Below are 15,648 nucleotides of genomic sequence, written 5' to 3'. Positions count from 1 at the left end.
TTTAAAAATTGCTATATGGCTGACTTCAAATGAACCCAAAATAGTTGGGAAATTAAAAACCAGATGCAATTAGAGGCAACAATAATAGACAAAAGGTGAATGTTTATTAATAAGCTTTAATATTTTATTAATATCAATTTAATAGTTTAATAGTTTATTAATATAAATGTATTAATAAGCAATTTAATAAATGTTTATTGTTTAATAATTATTCATTGAACATTAATAAATGTTAATTTCCAACATACTTTGGGTTCATTTTAATTAAGCAATACAGTAATTTTTAAACAATAGTTGAGTTAAATAAAACTACCCAGCAGGTTGGGCAAACATTTAACCCAACCGCTGGGTTAAAACAACCCAATTGCTGGGTTTGTCCATTTTCAACCCAACTTGGGTTGTTTTTAACCCAGCATTTTTTAGAGTGCATGGATACTGACTGATAAGACGGTTTATTGCTCTAAAGAATTTGCAGAGAGCTATGATGACTCTCACTTAATTCTCACCGAAAAGGACAAATAAACCCTTTTAATCCTATATGTATAACCACTTGAGAAATGTATAAACCTGTCTCCAGTTTTCACATTTTATGAATATCATAGGGATATAGATATTCCTTTTCTATGTATTAAAGGGTTAGTTCACCCAAAAAATGAAAATAATGTCATTTATTACTCACCCTCATGTCGTTCAACAGCCATAAGACCTTCGTTGATCTTCGGAACACAAATTAAGATATTTTTGATTAAATCCGATGGCTCAGTGAGGCCTGCATTGACAGCAATGACATTTCCTCTCTCAAGATCCATAAAGGTAATAAAAACAGATTTAAATCAGTTCATGTGAGTACAGTGGTTCAATATTAATATTATAAAGCCACGAGAATACTTTTTGTGCGGCAAAAATCAAAATAAGGACTTTTCAACAATATAGTGATGAGCGTTTTTTAAAACACTGTTTCAGACCTTTACTAATGGAATCAGAGACTCGGAGCACCAAAGTCACGTGACTTCAGCAGTTTAGCTGTTTGATAGGAGATCCGAGTCACTGATTCAATTCGTAAAGCTCCGAAGCAGTGTTTTAAAAAATGCTCAAGTCATTATTTTGGTTTTTTTGGTGCACAAAAAGTATTCACTTTATAATATTAAGATAGAACCACTGTACTCACATGAACTGTTTTAAATATGTTTTTAGTACCTTTATGGATCTTGAGAGAGGAAATGTCATTGCTTTGAATGCAGGCCTCACTGAGCCATAAGATTTCATCAAAAATATTTTAATTTGTGTTCCTAACATGAATGAAGGTCTTACAAGTGTGGAACGGCATGAGGGTGAGTAATAAATGACATAATTTTCATTTTTTGGTTAACTAACTCTTTAATTCAAACTCTTTTATATTAATGTTTTAGAACTGCATACTATGGTTAACTAAGATCACATGGGTCTCATGTTTGGTATCGATGGACTCCATCTTTCATTTCCTATTTGTTAGTTTATGTTGCTAACTCTATGACACATTAGTATTATAAGAATTGCAAAGTTTCTTATCTTGAACACCCATTCAAATTACATCTGCAAATGCCCTGCTAGAAGGACAAAGGATCATAAACTCCCCAAAGAGGAATTTTCCGCTCAGAAATTCCACCTTTCTCATTGGTCAGGTCAACCCTAAGAGGTGTGACTTTCCCCAGACTTTAAAGAGCTACACACAGCTCCACCTCTTTTTCCTGCTCCTTCGAATGACTCTAGACATCTGTCCTGCCAGGGCCAGCAGGGTTTGAATTTATCTTGGCATAGTTGAATAACAAGAGTTCAGTACATGGAAATGACATACAGTGAGTCTCAAACTCCATTGTTTCCTCCTTCTTATATAAATCTCATTTGTTTAAAAGACCTCCGAAGAACAGGCGAATCTCAACATAACACAGACTGTTACGTAATAGTCGGGCTCATTAATATGTATGACCCCAATATTTGCATATGCCAGCTCATGTTCAAGGCATTAGACAAGGGCAGCCAGTATTAACGTCTGGATCTGTGCACAGCTGAATCATCAGACTAGGTAAGCAAGCAAGAACAATAGCGAAAAATGGCAGATGGAGCGATAATAACTGACATGATCCATGATAACATGATATTTTTAATGATATTTGTAAATTGTCTTTCTAAATGTTTTGTTAGCATGTTGCTAATGTACTGTTAAATGTGGTTAAAGTTACCATTGTTTCTTACTGTATTCACGGAGACAAGAGCCGTCGCTATTTTCATTTTTAAACACTTGCAGTCTGTATAATTCATAAACACAACTTCATTCTTTATAAATCTCTCCAACAGTGTGTAATGTTAGCTTTAGCCATGGAGCACTATCAAACTCATTCAGAATCAAATATAAACACCCAAATAAATACTATACTCACACGACCCGAAGCATGCATGCAGTATGCATGATGAACATCTTGTAAAGATCCATTTGAGGGTTATATTAGCTGTGTGAACTTTGCAAATGCACTGTAGAGTCGCAAGCTTGATGGGCAGGTAGCACGTGATTTAAAGGACCAGCAGCCCTGAATCGGTGCATAGTTAATGATGCCCCAAAATAGACAGTTAAAAAAATGCATTTAAAAAAAATCTATGGGGTATTTTGAGCTGAAACTTCACAGACACATTCAGGAGACACCTTAGACTTATATTACATCTTAAAAAAAAAGAAAAAAAAAAAAAGGTCGATAGCACCTTTAACACCATTGATTCATGGAATCACCAAGAGCCTGCAGAACAACAGACTGCTTTATGATAAGCAGTAAAATCCTCTTAACAATGTGCTTTGAAATAATAAACTGATGGTTCTTTTCATGGTTTATTGTTTTTTTATGGTCTCTTTTCCATAGCTTCAATCCCTGTTCCCATTTTCAGCTTCGTTCTGTCACTTTCCATCTTACCTATGTACATGTGATTGTGTTTGTTAGATTAGTTGTGTTCACAATTTAGTTAAAATTTGTGCACAGTACATATTTGGTTCCGACTCCCTGCCTGCAAATAAATGTCACTTAAATGATCAATCTTGTTACACGCTCCAAGTGCTGTAAATGCTAAGAAAGAGTTATTTTTCTGTGGCCATGGAAAATACCCTTTTCTTACAAATAATTAATAATCAATCCTGAGGGTTCACAGGATGAACTGATTATTTGATTGTAATGTTGATGTAGCTACATTAAGTTCCAATTAATCTGATTCAAATATTCATAATTAATCATAACAAGTTATGGATAATTATGAATATTTCCCCTTTGAGCTAATTTGCTATACAATACTGTTCATTAATTATGAGATAATAAAAAGGATGAATGGATAGGTAGATCATCATTTTTTTTCATATTTATATTCTAAAAATGAATGAAATAAATGAGACTAAATAAACAAACTTTATTTTACCTCTCTAAAAATTACTTCACATAATTGTAAACCTCTTCATGAGCCCTGATAGTTTTATCTACACAAAACATTCTCTCAGAAGCAAAGTCTCTGATAATGTAATATGAAACTAGGCACTTTATACAAATGTGTACAAGTGTTTGTTAGCGATCCCTCCTTAAATCTTCTGACAGCAAGACAGCAAATGCTCAGTATTCTGGTAGCAGTTTGAAATGTAAGTGAATTAAAGTTCTAATCTAATAATCAGAACTTTAATACTAAATAAAACTCACTGCTTGTGCAAACATTTACAAACAAAGGCTGTCTAACAAGACAAGCCCGTTATCAGTGTCCAGTGTTTATCAGAGTTTAACCGTTTAAGTGTCCATAACTAAGTCCTTGCTTACATGCGGTGGATCCGGTCATGGTCGATGAACTGTTTGAGGTTATGGAGGTTGTCCCACCACTTGAAAAGGAAGGTTTCAGCGATGAGGCTGAACCAGGGCGTGACCTCCAGCTCTTTTCTCTTGGCTTTCTCCAGGATCTCCTTCAGTTCCTCTTTGGACACGTAGCAGTGGCTCTGGATCTCATTGGGGTCTGGATTCAGATCTACGTCTTTCTGCATGAAGAGGATGTAGTCGATCTCGTGCTCGCCCCAAACGCCGTCTGACTGGGCTTTGTAGTGGATGCGGGTCAGGTAGGTCATCTCTTCTGGAGGCACCTGAGATAACAAGCAGATTAGCCCTGTACACAGGGCCTAAAACTAACTTTTGCCACACCAGCCAATGGCCAGTGACTTATAGGATTAGTTCACTTTAGAATTAAAATTTCCTGATAATTTACTCACCCCCATTTCATCTAAGATGTTTTATGTCTCCCTTTCTTCAGTCGAAAAGAAATCAAGGTTTTTGAGGAAAATATTCCAGGATTTTCTCCATATAATGGACTTCAACAGTTACCAACGGGTTGAAGGACCAAATGTCAGCTTCAAAGAGCTCTACATGATCCCAGACAAGGAATAAGGGTCACGTTGGAAATGTCACGTGTGACGTAGACAGAAGTACCACGGAAAGGCGAAAAACTCATTTTCTCCTCAAACTTCAAAATCGTCTGACATTGATGTTTTTACCTTTTTTTTTTGTATAGGCCGTTTGACTAAGTCTTTTCATGTTATCTTTGTAGAAATTGTATAGGTACTTCCACCTGCGTCACATGTGACTTTTCCAACGTGATTACGTAATGTGTGGCACATCGCAGAGCAGTGCAAGATGAGCATTTATGGTTAAAAAGTATAACTTTTTTAAAAAATTTTTTAGAAAATGACCGATCGTTTCGATAGAAAACACCATTATTCCTCGTCTGGTATCGTTTAAAGCTCTTTGAAGCTGCACTGAAACTGTAATTTTGACCTTCAACCATTTGGAGGCCATTGAAATCCCAGAATGTTTTCCTCAAAAATCTTAATTTCTTATCGACTGAAGAAAGACATGAACATCTTGGATGACATGGGGGTGAGTCAATTTTCAGGAAATTTTAATTCTGAAGTAAAAAAATTTTTATCAGCCACAAAACGCAGTTGACACCAAAATTTAATGAAAATTCACAATTTTTTAAGGTACAGAAATGTAATAAAGTAATCAAATGTAAAATAACACTGCACTGTCTTCACTGTTTATATTTAACATTGATTAATCCTTATTAAAGTTACAAAAATTATTCAGTCAAGAGCAATGAGTGATTTTTCTTTGTCTTTTGTTGTTGAATTAACATTAAGGACACAGACAGCAGCAGGTCTATTAGGCTGCTGTCACTTTAAGAGCTAATGCACGAATCCAATACAGTACAGTCCAAAAGCAATGGAACCACTAAGATTTTTAATGTTTTTAAAAGAAGTTTCGTCTGCTCACCAAGGCTACATTTATTTAATTAAAAATACAGTAAAAAAAACGTAATATTGTGAAATATTATTACAATTTAAAATAACTGTTTTCTATTTGAATATATTTCAAAGTAATTTATTCCTGTGCTCAAAGCTGAATTTTCAGCATCATTACTCCAGTCTTCAGTGTCACATGATCCTTCAGAAATCATTCTAATATGCTGTTCTGCTGCTCAAGAAACATTTATGATTATTTTCAAATGAAAACAGTTGTATCCACATGCTCGGGTGAGAAAACGAACCGTGCTGACAGACGTTGCAGAGACCAAGATAACAATACATAACAGATAAATCAGAATAATACATAAATCAGATAAATTATCATCTTGGCTCACTCGGGGATAACTTACAGCTGCGCTTACCTGTCGTGAAATCAGTGATGGACAGCTGTCTTTCCTCACTCGACGGGTATTTAGATTTCATGTGCTTTCTCATTATGGTGTTGATATTATGATAACTCAGTTTCATTAATTAATTTGATCAAAAGTAATTCCATTTTGTAAGATAATTTTCATCGAAGTAATTCCAAACTGCGCGAGGTAACATTAGATGACAACATTATGTGATGATCAAATAAAATAAACTTTTTGAACACGCTCCACAGCGCCACCCTGGTGCATTTAGTTATAACTGTGAGTTTTAGTGCTCAGGATTTATCATGGATTCACTGCATTTACGGCCAGCAAAGCAATGAATATCTGAATATTCGACTATTTGTGCACATCCCTACTGTATGCGCTTTCTTTTTCAACTGTTTATGTTCTCTTAAGACATAACTGACTAGGTTTATGAGGATACGCGCCAATACAGGCATTTTCAAGTGCAAGATGATGTGAAAGAGAGTTCAAATCAGTATTCGCGTCTTGAGATGAGGATTTTTGGGCACGCACTTGGGATGTTTGCGCACAGAAAACTTTCCAGAAAGCAAGAAACGAATTGAGTTCCCTTTCGCATCTTCTTTTTACTCTCATTTGGTGATTGTTCATTTTAGGCTCTGCCTATACAAGCCACTGTTTGCGATCCATAAATAATGCTGTTGAATATTTTTTCGGTAACAGTACCTGATCCATGGGAATCCCGAGCTCAGCTTGGAGGCGTCTCTGTGCGGCACGTCGGACTCCGATGGCGTCCTGCTCCTCCAGTTCACTGGCAGTATGTAAGGGGTGACTACAGCAAGTGTTGGTAAAACAGCCTGGGAAAGCACATCAAACAAAACTTTATTTCGGGGCAGCGTTATTTTAGTATCACTGAAATACTATTATAGTTTTTATTAATATTTTCTGTTTTCATTTTAATTTTAGTTAGTGATTTTGTTGTGTTTTTTTTTTTTTTTTAATATAAATATGTCTATTATAGTTATGTTTACCGCACTCCTTATTTGATAAATTGAAAAACCCTATTATAAAAACCCGTAGGAAAAATCTCAGTAACCACTGCTGAATTAGTCTTCTGGGTTTGACGTCATCCCTGCAATACTCTATTCCCCATGGACAAACATCAAGTCCCGCCCCTACATTTTTTCTCGTCCGAGAAGCCGTTTCACTCTGATATATACGTCACAATGGGGAAGAAAAGACTATCTGAACTTCCGTTTCATGCCGACTTTAAACTAAAATCTATATGAAAATATAACAGCTATTTCTAACAGATAACTCTGAATATTAATAAATATCATAATAGCATGTAAAAAAACGCACCTGGAAAAGTGATTTTGGCATTGGATCTCTGCTGAAGGAGAAGCTTTTCCTCACTGTTAAACAGGAAAACACTGAATGCTCGATGCAACAATCCTGTCGGTGAGGAAACAGGTAAATCATTTAATTTCTGACTTAATGTATTTAAAATAAACAAATAAATAAAAGTTTAATTGTGGTATCAGGTTGCATAAGATCACTTTTACAACCTGCCAAATGTGATGTTATCCACCAAACAGATAATTCAATATAGTGGGTGTATACATATGTTATTATACATGACCTTGAATGTGCATGTCACTAAAATCATAAAAAACAGATTCAAAGACACTTGTTGCATTATTTGTTCTGAATATATGACAAAAAAACAGTTTAGACACTCATCATGCTCAAAATATATACAGTTAGTTGCTTTAGATAAAATATTAAAGAAAGTGGCAAACAAATGATGCAGAATCTATCATTAGTAATATACTTTTTCCAATGTGTATGAAGTTTTTTTTTTTCACATGATCCTTCAGAAATCATTCTAATATGCTGTTCTGCTGCTCAAGAAACATTTATGATTATTTTCAAATGAAAACAGTTGTATCCACATGCTCGGGTGAGAAAACGAACCGTGCTGACAGACGTTGCAGAGACCAAGATAACAATACATAAAATATTAAAGAAAGTGGCAAACAAATGATGCAGAATCTATCATAAGTAATATACTTTTTCCAATGTGTATGAAGTTTTGAAGCACTTTTTGCGGCTGCAGCATCCATAATATAATTAACAGTAAACATGACACACATGCATTACCTTTATCAATGTTTGCATTAAGATGACAGTTTTTCTTGCTGTCAGCTCCAATCTTTCTGTCATTGTAATCGATCAGGATGCACATCTCAGCAAGCAGCTGCACCTGCTTTTCATCCAGATTATCCATGTTAATCTCCGGCATCCTTACAGGTGTACTGAGCCGTCTGACCTGACTGCAAACACACACACACACACACACACACACACACACACACACACACACACACACACACACACACACCTTAATACTAAAACATGCTTTATAATGCAATCATTTAATATAATAGTTATTAAGTTAATATAAGACAACTGCTACAAAACAACCTAAAAACACTGTATATGAATATAACAGTCATTATGGTTAGCTAATAACAACATATAGCACAATGTAAATATATTTAATTTTATATTAACTAAATAATATAATTAACATAAAAAGCATTAAATTAATAATTAAACACTGAAACACATAAACACTTAACGGCTAAATGGCATAGGTAATAATAACTGAATGATATAATTTAAAGAAAGTAAACATACCTAATAATAACACATGATACTTGAATAATAAACAATAATTGTTAAAAAATATCGACAAAATTGAGTTTAGCAGTGTGCTAAAAGTTCGCAATTAAAAGGACACATTATCCAGGCCATGTAAAATCATCAGCTCATATAAAATATCACTGTATAAATGATATTCTGCACTCACCTGTGGTGATCTGCGTGCTGTCGAGCAGGTAAATAGAGGGTTTCTGCTCGCGCTGCGGGTTTATTGACTGTCACGAGCAGCGCAGCAGCGGATCTGCGCACCGCCCATAACACCCGCGCCATGCGCGCACACTGCACTGACCAATCACACGCCAGCACGCTACAAACACGCCATCATACCATCACACCATCTGCTCTGTAACTCCACAGTAAAGCAGCGCTTCACGCACTCGCACTGCTGAAGTGATAACTGTGATCAAGTGAACTGTCTTTATAACGCGCGGGTCACACGTAAAGCACGAGCGCAACGGTGAAGGAACTGATGAGTGATCGCTGCTCAACTCTGACCACCACACTGATTCCCCGCCCCTAAGTGACAAAGATTTTGATTGGTTGTTGGGAATGAAGCCGTCTTCGGATTGGTGTATATTTATGTACGATCTTTTCCGGCTTTGGTTGACGGCAGGAAATGAAATGACATTAAACGAAATTAAATAAAATACAGTAATTTAACGTCATTTTAAGACACAATTTTCAAATGTATTATTATTATTATTATTATTTCTTCTGTTGTTGTTTAAAATAATATTTTTTTAAAATAACAGTAGTTATATACCAGCAACAAATTAAGGCTATATTCTCACATTTTTTTTTTTAAATGGCTTTGGTTAACTGCAGGAAAAGCCGAGGAAAGTAATGAAATAAAATTAAAATGAAACGAAATGAAATAAAATGTTTTGGACATAAAATCAAATACAGCAATTTAACGTAATTTTAAGACACAAGTTTCAAAAGTATTATTATTATTGTTATCGTTATTGCTATTATTAGTATTACTGTTGTTTTAAATACTATTTTTTAAAAGTCATTATCTACAAATAGTTTAAATCATCTCAACATTATTTTTTAAAACATTTATAATAATAATAACAATAATAATAATAATTCAAATTAAGGCTATACTTTTAACATTTTTCACTTTTTTATCTGGTATTTCAGGAAATCCTTAATGAAGGTTATAAATCACGTGATTTAAATGTTTTCATATTTTGCTGTTTAATATTTAAAGTTTGTATTAATACACAACTTCCATATGTGTGCCATAGCGATATTTATCTTGTCGTCTTTTCCCCTCTCCATCTGCGCTCATATGAATTATTAATTATACTTTAATCATTATAATTTGTTTACAAATGAAGAGTTTCGTTGCAAAACGAGATAACCCCGTTTTTTATTTTTTCAAAAATCTTGTTTTTTGGTTGTGCATTCCAATTAATATCAATTCAACTGCAGTTGGTTTGTTTTGATTTAAACCTTCATAACTTAAAAAATACAGCTAAGTAGCACCATAAAACAAAATAATAACATGATAACATAATAATAAACATGTTTTGACAAATGTTAAAAACGGAGTTATCTCGTTTTACAACGAAACTCTTCAAATATAAATGCATTTATGTATTTGTGGAGAGATTTGGAGAAGAAAAAAAACGTTGAAGCTTTTATTTTGAAGTGTTGCTTCCGGTCGTACGACCGTCAGATCTGTTGTCATTTCCTCTTGCTTCACAGTCTGCTGACAGCGTCGGGTTTGATAAAAAATAACATCAAAGTGTGAAAATCCCGGGGATTGTTCTGACAGAATCGTCAGTGTGTGTTTGTGTGGATCATGCTGGAGGATTCAAACACACACCATCCCTCTATCAGCGAATGACAAACGCGCTCAGATCATCTGAAGCGGTCATTAATGTGAGTATTATTGAAAGCAGAGACGCTAGTGTTTGTCGTAATGGAAGATTAGCTGATAATCAGGTCAATTACACTTTATCAACACAGCTGCTGTCAGAGAGACTCGGCACTGGGCTCATGACTGATAACGGCATCTTATTTGACTGTGTTTGTGGTGTTTTAACCGAGCAGGCCAGCTGACCTTGCGTCAGACTGCTGTGTATGCGTGTGTGTGATCATCTGCATTTCGGATAAATGTGTTCAAAGCACCAGACTTTTTCAGGGGAAAATATTTAAATACAAACTCTATTTGTTCTTGTACCATTAAATTACATTTTTATGACTATTAGAATTAAACATACACGACTTCTAAATGTAACGTAAATGTCCTTTATATGTAAACATAGACAGTCATAATTATGTTTCCATAAATTATCTGGACTGTAGATAAACTTGTATATTGTGAAACAATTACAAAACGTGAGAAGAAACATCAAGGAACTATCATATTGCCATTTTTGGACCTTATACCATGACATTATCATGATCCTGTGAGGCTCATAGTATGATAATGATACAAGAGGACAAGTTTTGTGGATTGATGTGGATGTTAACAGTAGTAGTTTTTTTTTTTTTTTTCTTATAAACCACTATTGCTACAATATGGGTGATTCTCTTACTGTACAATGGAAGTGAACTGGCTGATTTGTAAAAAACAAAAAAACAAAACAAAACAAACAAAACTGTTTCAAAAATATAGCCACAAGATTTAACAATACTTGTTAATATGACTACGCAAAAAGTATGTCTGTTTATTTCTAATTATTTCATTAAAGGTGCAATATGTAAGAATTTTGCAGTAAAATATCCAAAAACCACTAGGCCAGTGTTATATATTTTGTAAACTTGAATACTTACAATATCCCAAATGTTTCCAACTATTTTGTAAATCATGAGAAAATTGCAATTTTAACCAAGGCTCCGGGACGTGTGAGGAGTCGCCTGTCAATTGCGTCATACCCGCGTTACTCTCGGTTTCTGGTTTTATTTTGTAGAAAGAACAATTCGTTATTAAATATTTTTCTCAGAACCAACATTTTTTTTAGTCAAAATTTTAGCCAAAATTTTTATATTTTTTACTCGTCTCTAAAAGAACTTTATTTTTCAGCTGATATCTCAAAAGTGGTTAAATTGAACATTAGAAGTAAAATACATTATGGGCCATTCACACAAAGGACGATACCTAGATAAACGTATAGTTCTACAAATCATTCTAAATATAAAAAACTGGTGAACTATAAAAAGAATGACAGCCAATAAGAATCCATTTTACTTTAAGAGCTCGAACGTTTAAAGGTAGGGTAGGCAGTTTTTTTATAAACACTTTTTGTTATACTAGTTGAAACTCTCTTCACATCCTGATAACAATCAGTATTAGAAATGGACTAAATATTAAAACATCTACATCTTCTGTGGAAGTCTCAGGACCAAAAAATGTTCGTCCAATCATTGCATTCGGATGTCCTACCTGCCTGTCAACACATATTTCCATACCTCTTCGCACCTACCCTACCTTTAAAACGGCAGACGACAAAACTGCAGTGTGCTTAGAATTAACAGAATGTTATTGTCCACTGGTGTTGACGCTAATATATTGTAAGTATTTATATCGCTAATAGAAGTAGGGCTGCAACTAACGATTATTTCAATAATCGATTAATCTGTCGATTGTTTTTTACGATTAATCGATGAATCGGGGGGGGGGGGACATTAATTTCCAACCTTTTATTCAAAAACAGAACTGACAGTGCAAATTCACAGTGCAAAAAATCCTCAGAAAGTGCAAAAACAGGTTGCTCTTTTAACATCCCTGAGCTGTTAAAGTAATAAAAAACAAAAAACAAATGAACTAACACAAAAAAACATACACATGTATGCTTTACATCTGCCAAATATATAGTTTTTTTTAAAAAAATAAAGTGCACAAAAATATGTATATTTTTGTTTAAAGGGACCTGAGCTGTCAGAACAATACATCTTTTTTTTTTTAAATAAATAAATAAATAAAAATAAAAATCAGAAAACTTAACAGGATTTGTTTGAACCGTAGAACTTCTTCTTTACTCTCACTCACTCACTCACTCACTCACTCACTCACTCACTCACTCACTCACTCACTCTTTCACTCACTCACTCACTCACTCACTCACTCAATCTTTCACTCACTCACTCACTCACTCACTCTTTCACTCACTCTTTCACTCACTCACTCTTTCACTCACTCACTCTTTCACTCACTCACTCACTCTTTCACTCACTCACTCACTCACTCACTCACTCACTCTTTCACTCACTCTTTCACTCACTCACTCACTCACTCTTTCACTCACTCACTCACTCACTCACTCACTCACTCACTCACTCACTCACTCACTCACTCTTTCACTCACACTTTCACTCACTCTTTCACTCACTCTTTCACTCACTCTTTCACTCACTCACTCACTCACTCACTCACTCTTTCACTCACTCACTCACTCACTCACTCACTCACTCTTTCACTCACTCACTCTTTCACTCACTCACTCTTTCACTCACTCACTCTTTCACTCACTCACTCTTTCACTCACTCACTCACTCTTTCACTCACTCACTCACTCACTCACTCACTCACTCACTCACTCACTCTTTCACTCACTCACTCACTCTTTCACTCACTCACTCACTCTTTCACTCTTTCACTCTTTCACTCTTTCACTCACTCACTCACTCACTCACTCACTCACTCACTCACTCACTCACTCACTCACTCACTCACTCACTCACTCACTCACAAATATATTTGTCAACAATAACCGATATGGGACAAAGCACAGAATAAATACATGACAACAGATCAGTGTTAATTTTGACAGCAATTTTTTATTTAGTTTTAGTCTTTTGACTAAAATGCCATTCAGTTTTAATCATGTTTTAGTCATTTGAATTGTTTTAGTACATGACTAAATATCACAAGATTTTAGTTGACTAAATCTAACGGGTTTAGTTAAATTGTAATGCATTAAGAATTTCTCTCAAATTTCCAAACCCATTATGTATTCCCGGAGAAAACATCTACTTTGTTTACCTATTAATATGAATAATATTAAAATTTGAACATGCAATACAAACACAGATTTAACTGCTGGGACATAAAAAAAAATATTAAATAAAACCACTCCTCCTAAAGAAGAACACAATGTCTTCTTTTCAATGAATGATATATGCATTCTTTATAACAACTTGCATACAACATTCCTTATGGATTAGATATAATTAATATATAATAAATCCTTATTAAACTAAAGAGCAGTGAGTGATTTTCTCTGTCTTTTGTTGTTTGATTAATATTCACCCTTTCGAGCGTGAGTTTAAAATATTCGGATTTTTTTTAAGGCGACCGTTATTTTAGAACGTTTGCCTTTAATGTTTCCATAGCGACGCGTCTTGTGTGTCACGAGAGCTGAACGCAGCCACAATAACACTGAATGACCGATGGATCGCTATTATTTTGTTTTTCCTTGTTTATTAAAAATATTCACAAACTTGCTTACCCTCCGATGGTCTTTCCTCTACCTCCGCTCTGCTTCGCGCTCAACCGCGCTTTTTATACTCAAACATCTCCGCGTCTTATTGAGAGGTGTAATAGTCGTGCGACACAACAAATCGATAATGAAATTCGTTGCCAACTCTTGTAATAATCGAATTTTATCGATTTTATCGATTCGTTGTTGCAGCCCTAAATATAAGTCAATGGGTCCTATCATACATCTGGGGCCCGTTCTTCGTACGTCGCTTATTACATCTGAGATCAAATGACACATCCAAGATGATATCATCGTGCTAATCATGATCCAGCTAATGGACTATATGCACGGAGCGTTCTTTAGAACTTCCGCATTAATATAAGCCAGCTCGAAAACTTCCGGTGAGATGTCATTTGCTGGTGTGTTGAGCATCGGTAGTGTAATACTTAGTTTATAATCGGAATATAGTCACTTAAATAGTGTGGCATAGCATTAATTTAGTTATTCAAACGCAAGACAGCATAAAAAATAAATAAATAAAGACGTACCTCAATGTTCCTCCTCGGCTAAATTCAATTCGACCATTAGTTTTCACACTTTTATGTGGAAAAAAAAGCTTCAAAAATTAAATATTTATTGTGCACTTTAGTTAGATTAATTCAATAAAATGTGTGTTTTCACAAGTGTGCTGAAATCATTGATCTTGTGATGCACTGACTGACAGCTGCTGTGATTACAAAGGGAAAGCACGGTGCTCGCTTTCTGTGTAATTCACAATAAAAGTTATTGTTTTTCATAAGATTTTGTGAGTATTTCATACTTCACATTGACAAAATGTATTTTAAACCTAGTTATTTTATAATGTTTAATATTTAGTCAAAAACGAAGTGAAAAACGTTTAGAGGAAATGGCTGATATGTGCGCAAATAAATGCTACTTTGCCGCCACCTGGTGGTTAAAATGCTAATTACTGTCTTTTTTATTTTTAGATAAGTGTTTTCTATCAAATGTTAAATTTCCTATATTTTTAAACGTTCGGTTTTACAATGGGGACAATCTCAGAAGGATGAACAAATAATGTTTGTGGTCATCACATTAAAAATAACATTTGAAGTGCTGGGAAAAAATGTGTGTGCATGTGTCTAATTACAGACAAGGCATTTTTAAACAGTCCCAATAGCTTCATCTTTATTGCAATCAATAAAACTGGTTTATTGGCAAATTAGGTAAATGTGATGACTACATTAAAATATAAATACAACATTAAAAAGTCAACCATAGATGGTTTTGTGTCGATGTACAACGACTACAGAATGAACAGCTAACAGTTCACCGGAAGTGCTCGAGCTGGCTTAACGACAACCAGGAAGTAACCCGTGCATATAGTCCATTTGGTTCTTCAAACACATCTGTTGTGTATGATTAGTATCGCTGGATTGAGTTATCTGAGATAATTGCGCGTTCATGTGTTTGCTTAAAAGGGGATATGTATCGATAGTAGAAACATTGATCAGCAATGCAGCGATTGGCTGGAGTCAAGACGGGAACGTAATGTCATCATAGAATGAGAAAAGACACCTGACGAAAAACTTGACGAATTTCTAGACATTTATAAGGAAACAGCCAAGCGAATGTTAGATAAATGAAATGTGCATTTTTTTTACATGATTACCCAATTATTTAGGCTATATTCACAATTTCTATTATTTGTACATTCAGTTTTTATTTCAATGTTTTAATTAGCAACTGATTTACCTTTGAAGCATATTTGACAGCATTAATTAAAGTTTCTTAAGGG

At 34.6% G+C, this 15,648-nt stretch overlaps 2 protein-coding genes across 4 annotated transcripts in view; one reads left to right on the top strand and one right to left on the bottom strand.

Annotated features, from left to right (window-relative positions):
• Nucleotides 1–2,214: 2,214 nt before the first annotated feature.
• On the bottom strand, nucleotides 2,215–8,917 carry idi1 (isopentenyl-diphosphate delta isomerase 1). The gene is made up of 5 exons (XM_067377604.1): nucleotides 8,561–8,917; nucleotides 7,849–8,021; nucleotides 7,048–7,140; nucleotides 6,412–6,542; nucleotides 2,215–4,132 (listed from the first exon to the last, which is right to left on the bottom strand). The coding sequence occupies exons 1-5, from the start codon at nucleotides 8,680–8,682 to the stop codon at nucleotides 3,815–3,817; spliced, it is 837 nt and encodes a 278-aa protein (XP_067233705.1). The 5' UTR covers nucleotides 8,683–8,917; the 3' UTR covers nucleotides 2,215–3,814.
• Nucleotides 8,918–10,095: 1,178 nt separating this feature from the next.
• wdr37 (WD repeat domain 37) overlaps nucleotides 10,096–15,648 on the top strand; it is a 59,053-nt gene continuing 53,500 nt past the window's right edge. For all 3 annotated transcript variants that reach the window (XM_067377976.1, XM_067377974.1, XM_067377975.1), the window contains exon 1: nucleotides 10,096–10,305. The gene's annotated coding sequence lies outside the window, so the exon portion shown is untranslated. The remainder of the gene's footprint in view (nucleotides 10,306–15,648) is intronic.

Source organism: Chanodichthys erythropterus, chromosome 23 (genome assembly GCF_024489055.1).
Source record: "Chanodichthys erythropterus isolate Z2021 chromosome 23, ASM2448905v1, whole genome shotgun sequence".
In the NCBI taxonomy this organism is placed as follows: domain Eukaryota; kingdom Metazoa; phylum Chordata; class Actinopteri; order Cypriniformes; family Xenocyprididae; genus Chanodichthys; species Chanodichthys erythropterus.
This window is presented reverse-complemented; position numbering and strand designations above follow the sequence as displayed.

Bases quoted from the DNA above. Each gene is read 5' to 3' on its own strand.
- idi1 (XM_067377604.1), bottom strand. From the start codon at position 8,682: ATGGCGCGGGTGTTATGGGCGGTGCGCAGATCCGCTGCTGCGCTGCTC. The intron at 6,543-7,047 runs GTGCGTTTTTTT...GTGCTTTCCCAG, and splicing joins TGCCAAAATCACTTTTCCAG to GCTGTTTTACCAACACTTGC. The intron at 4,133-6,411 runs GTACTGTTACCG...TTGTTATCTCAG, and splicing joins TCGGGATTCCCATGGATCAG to GTGCCTCCAGAAGAGATGAC.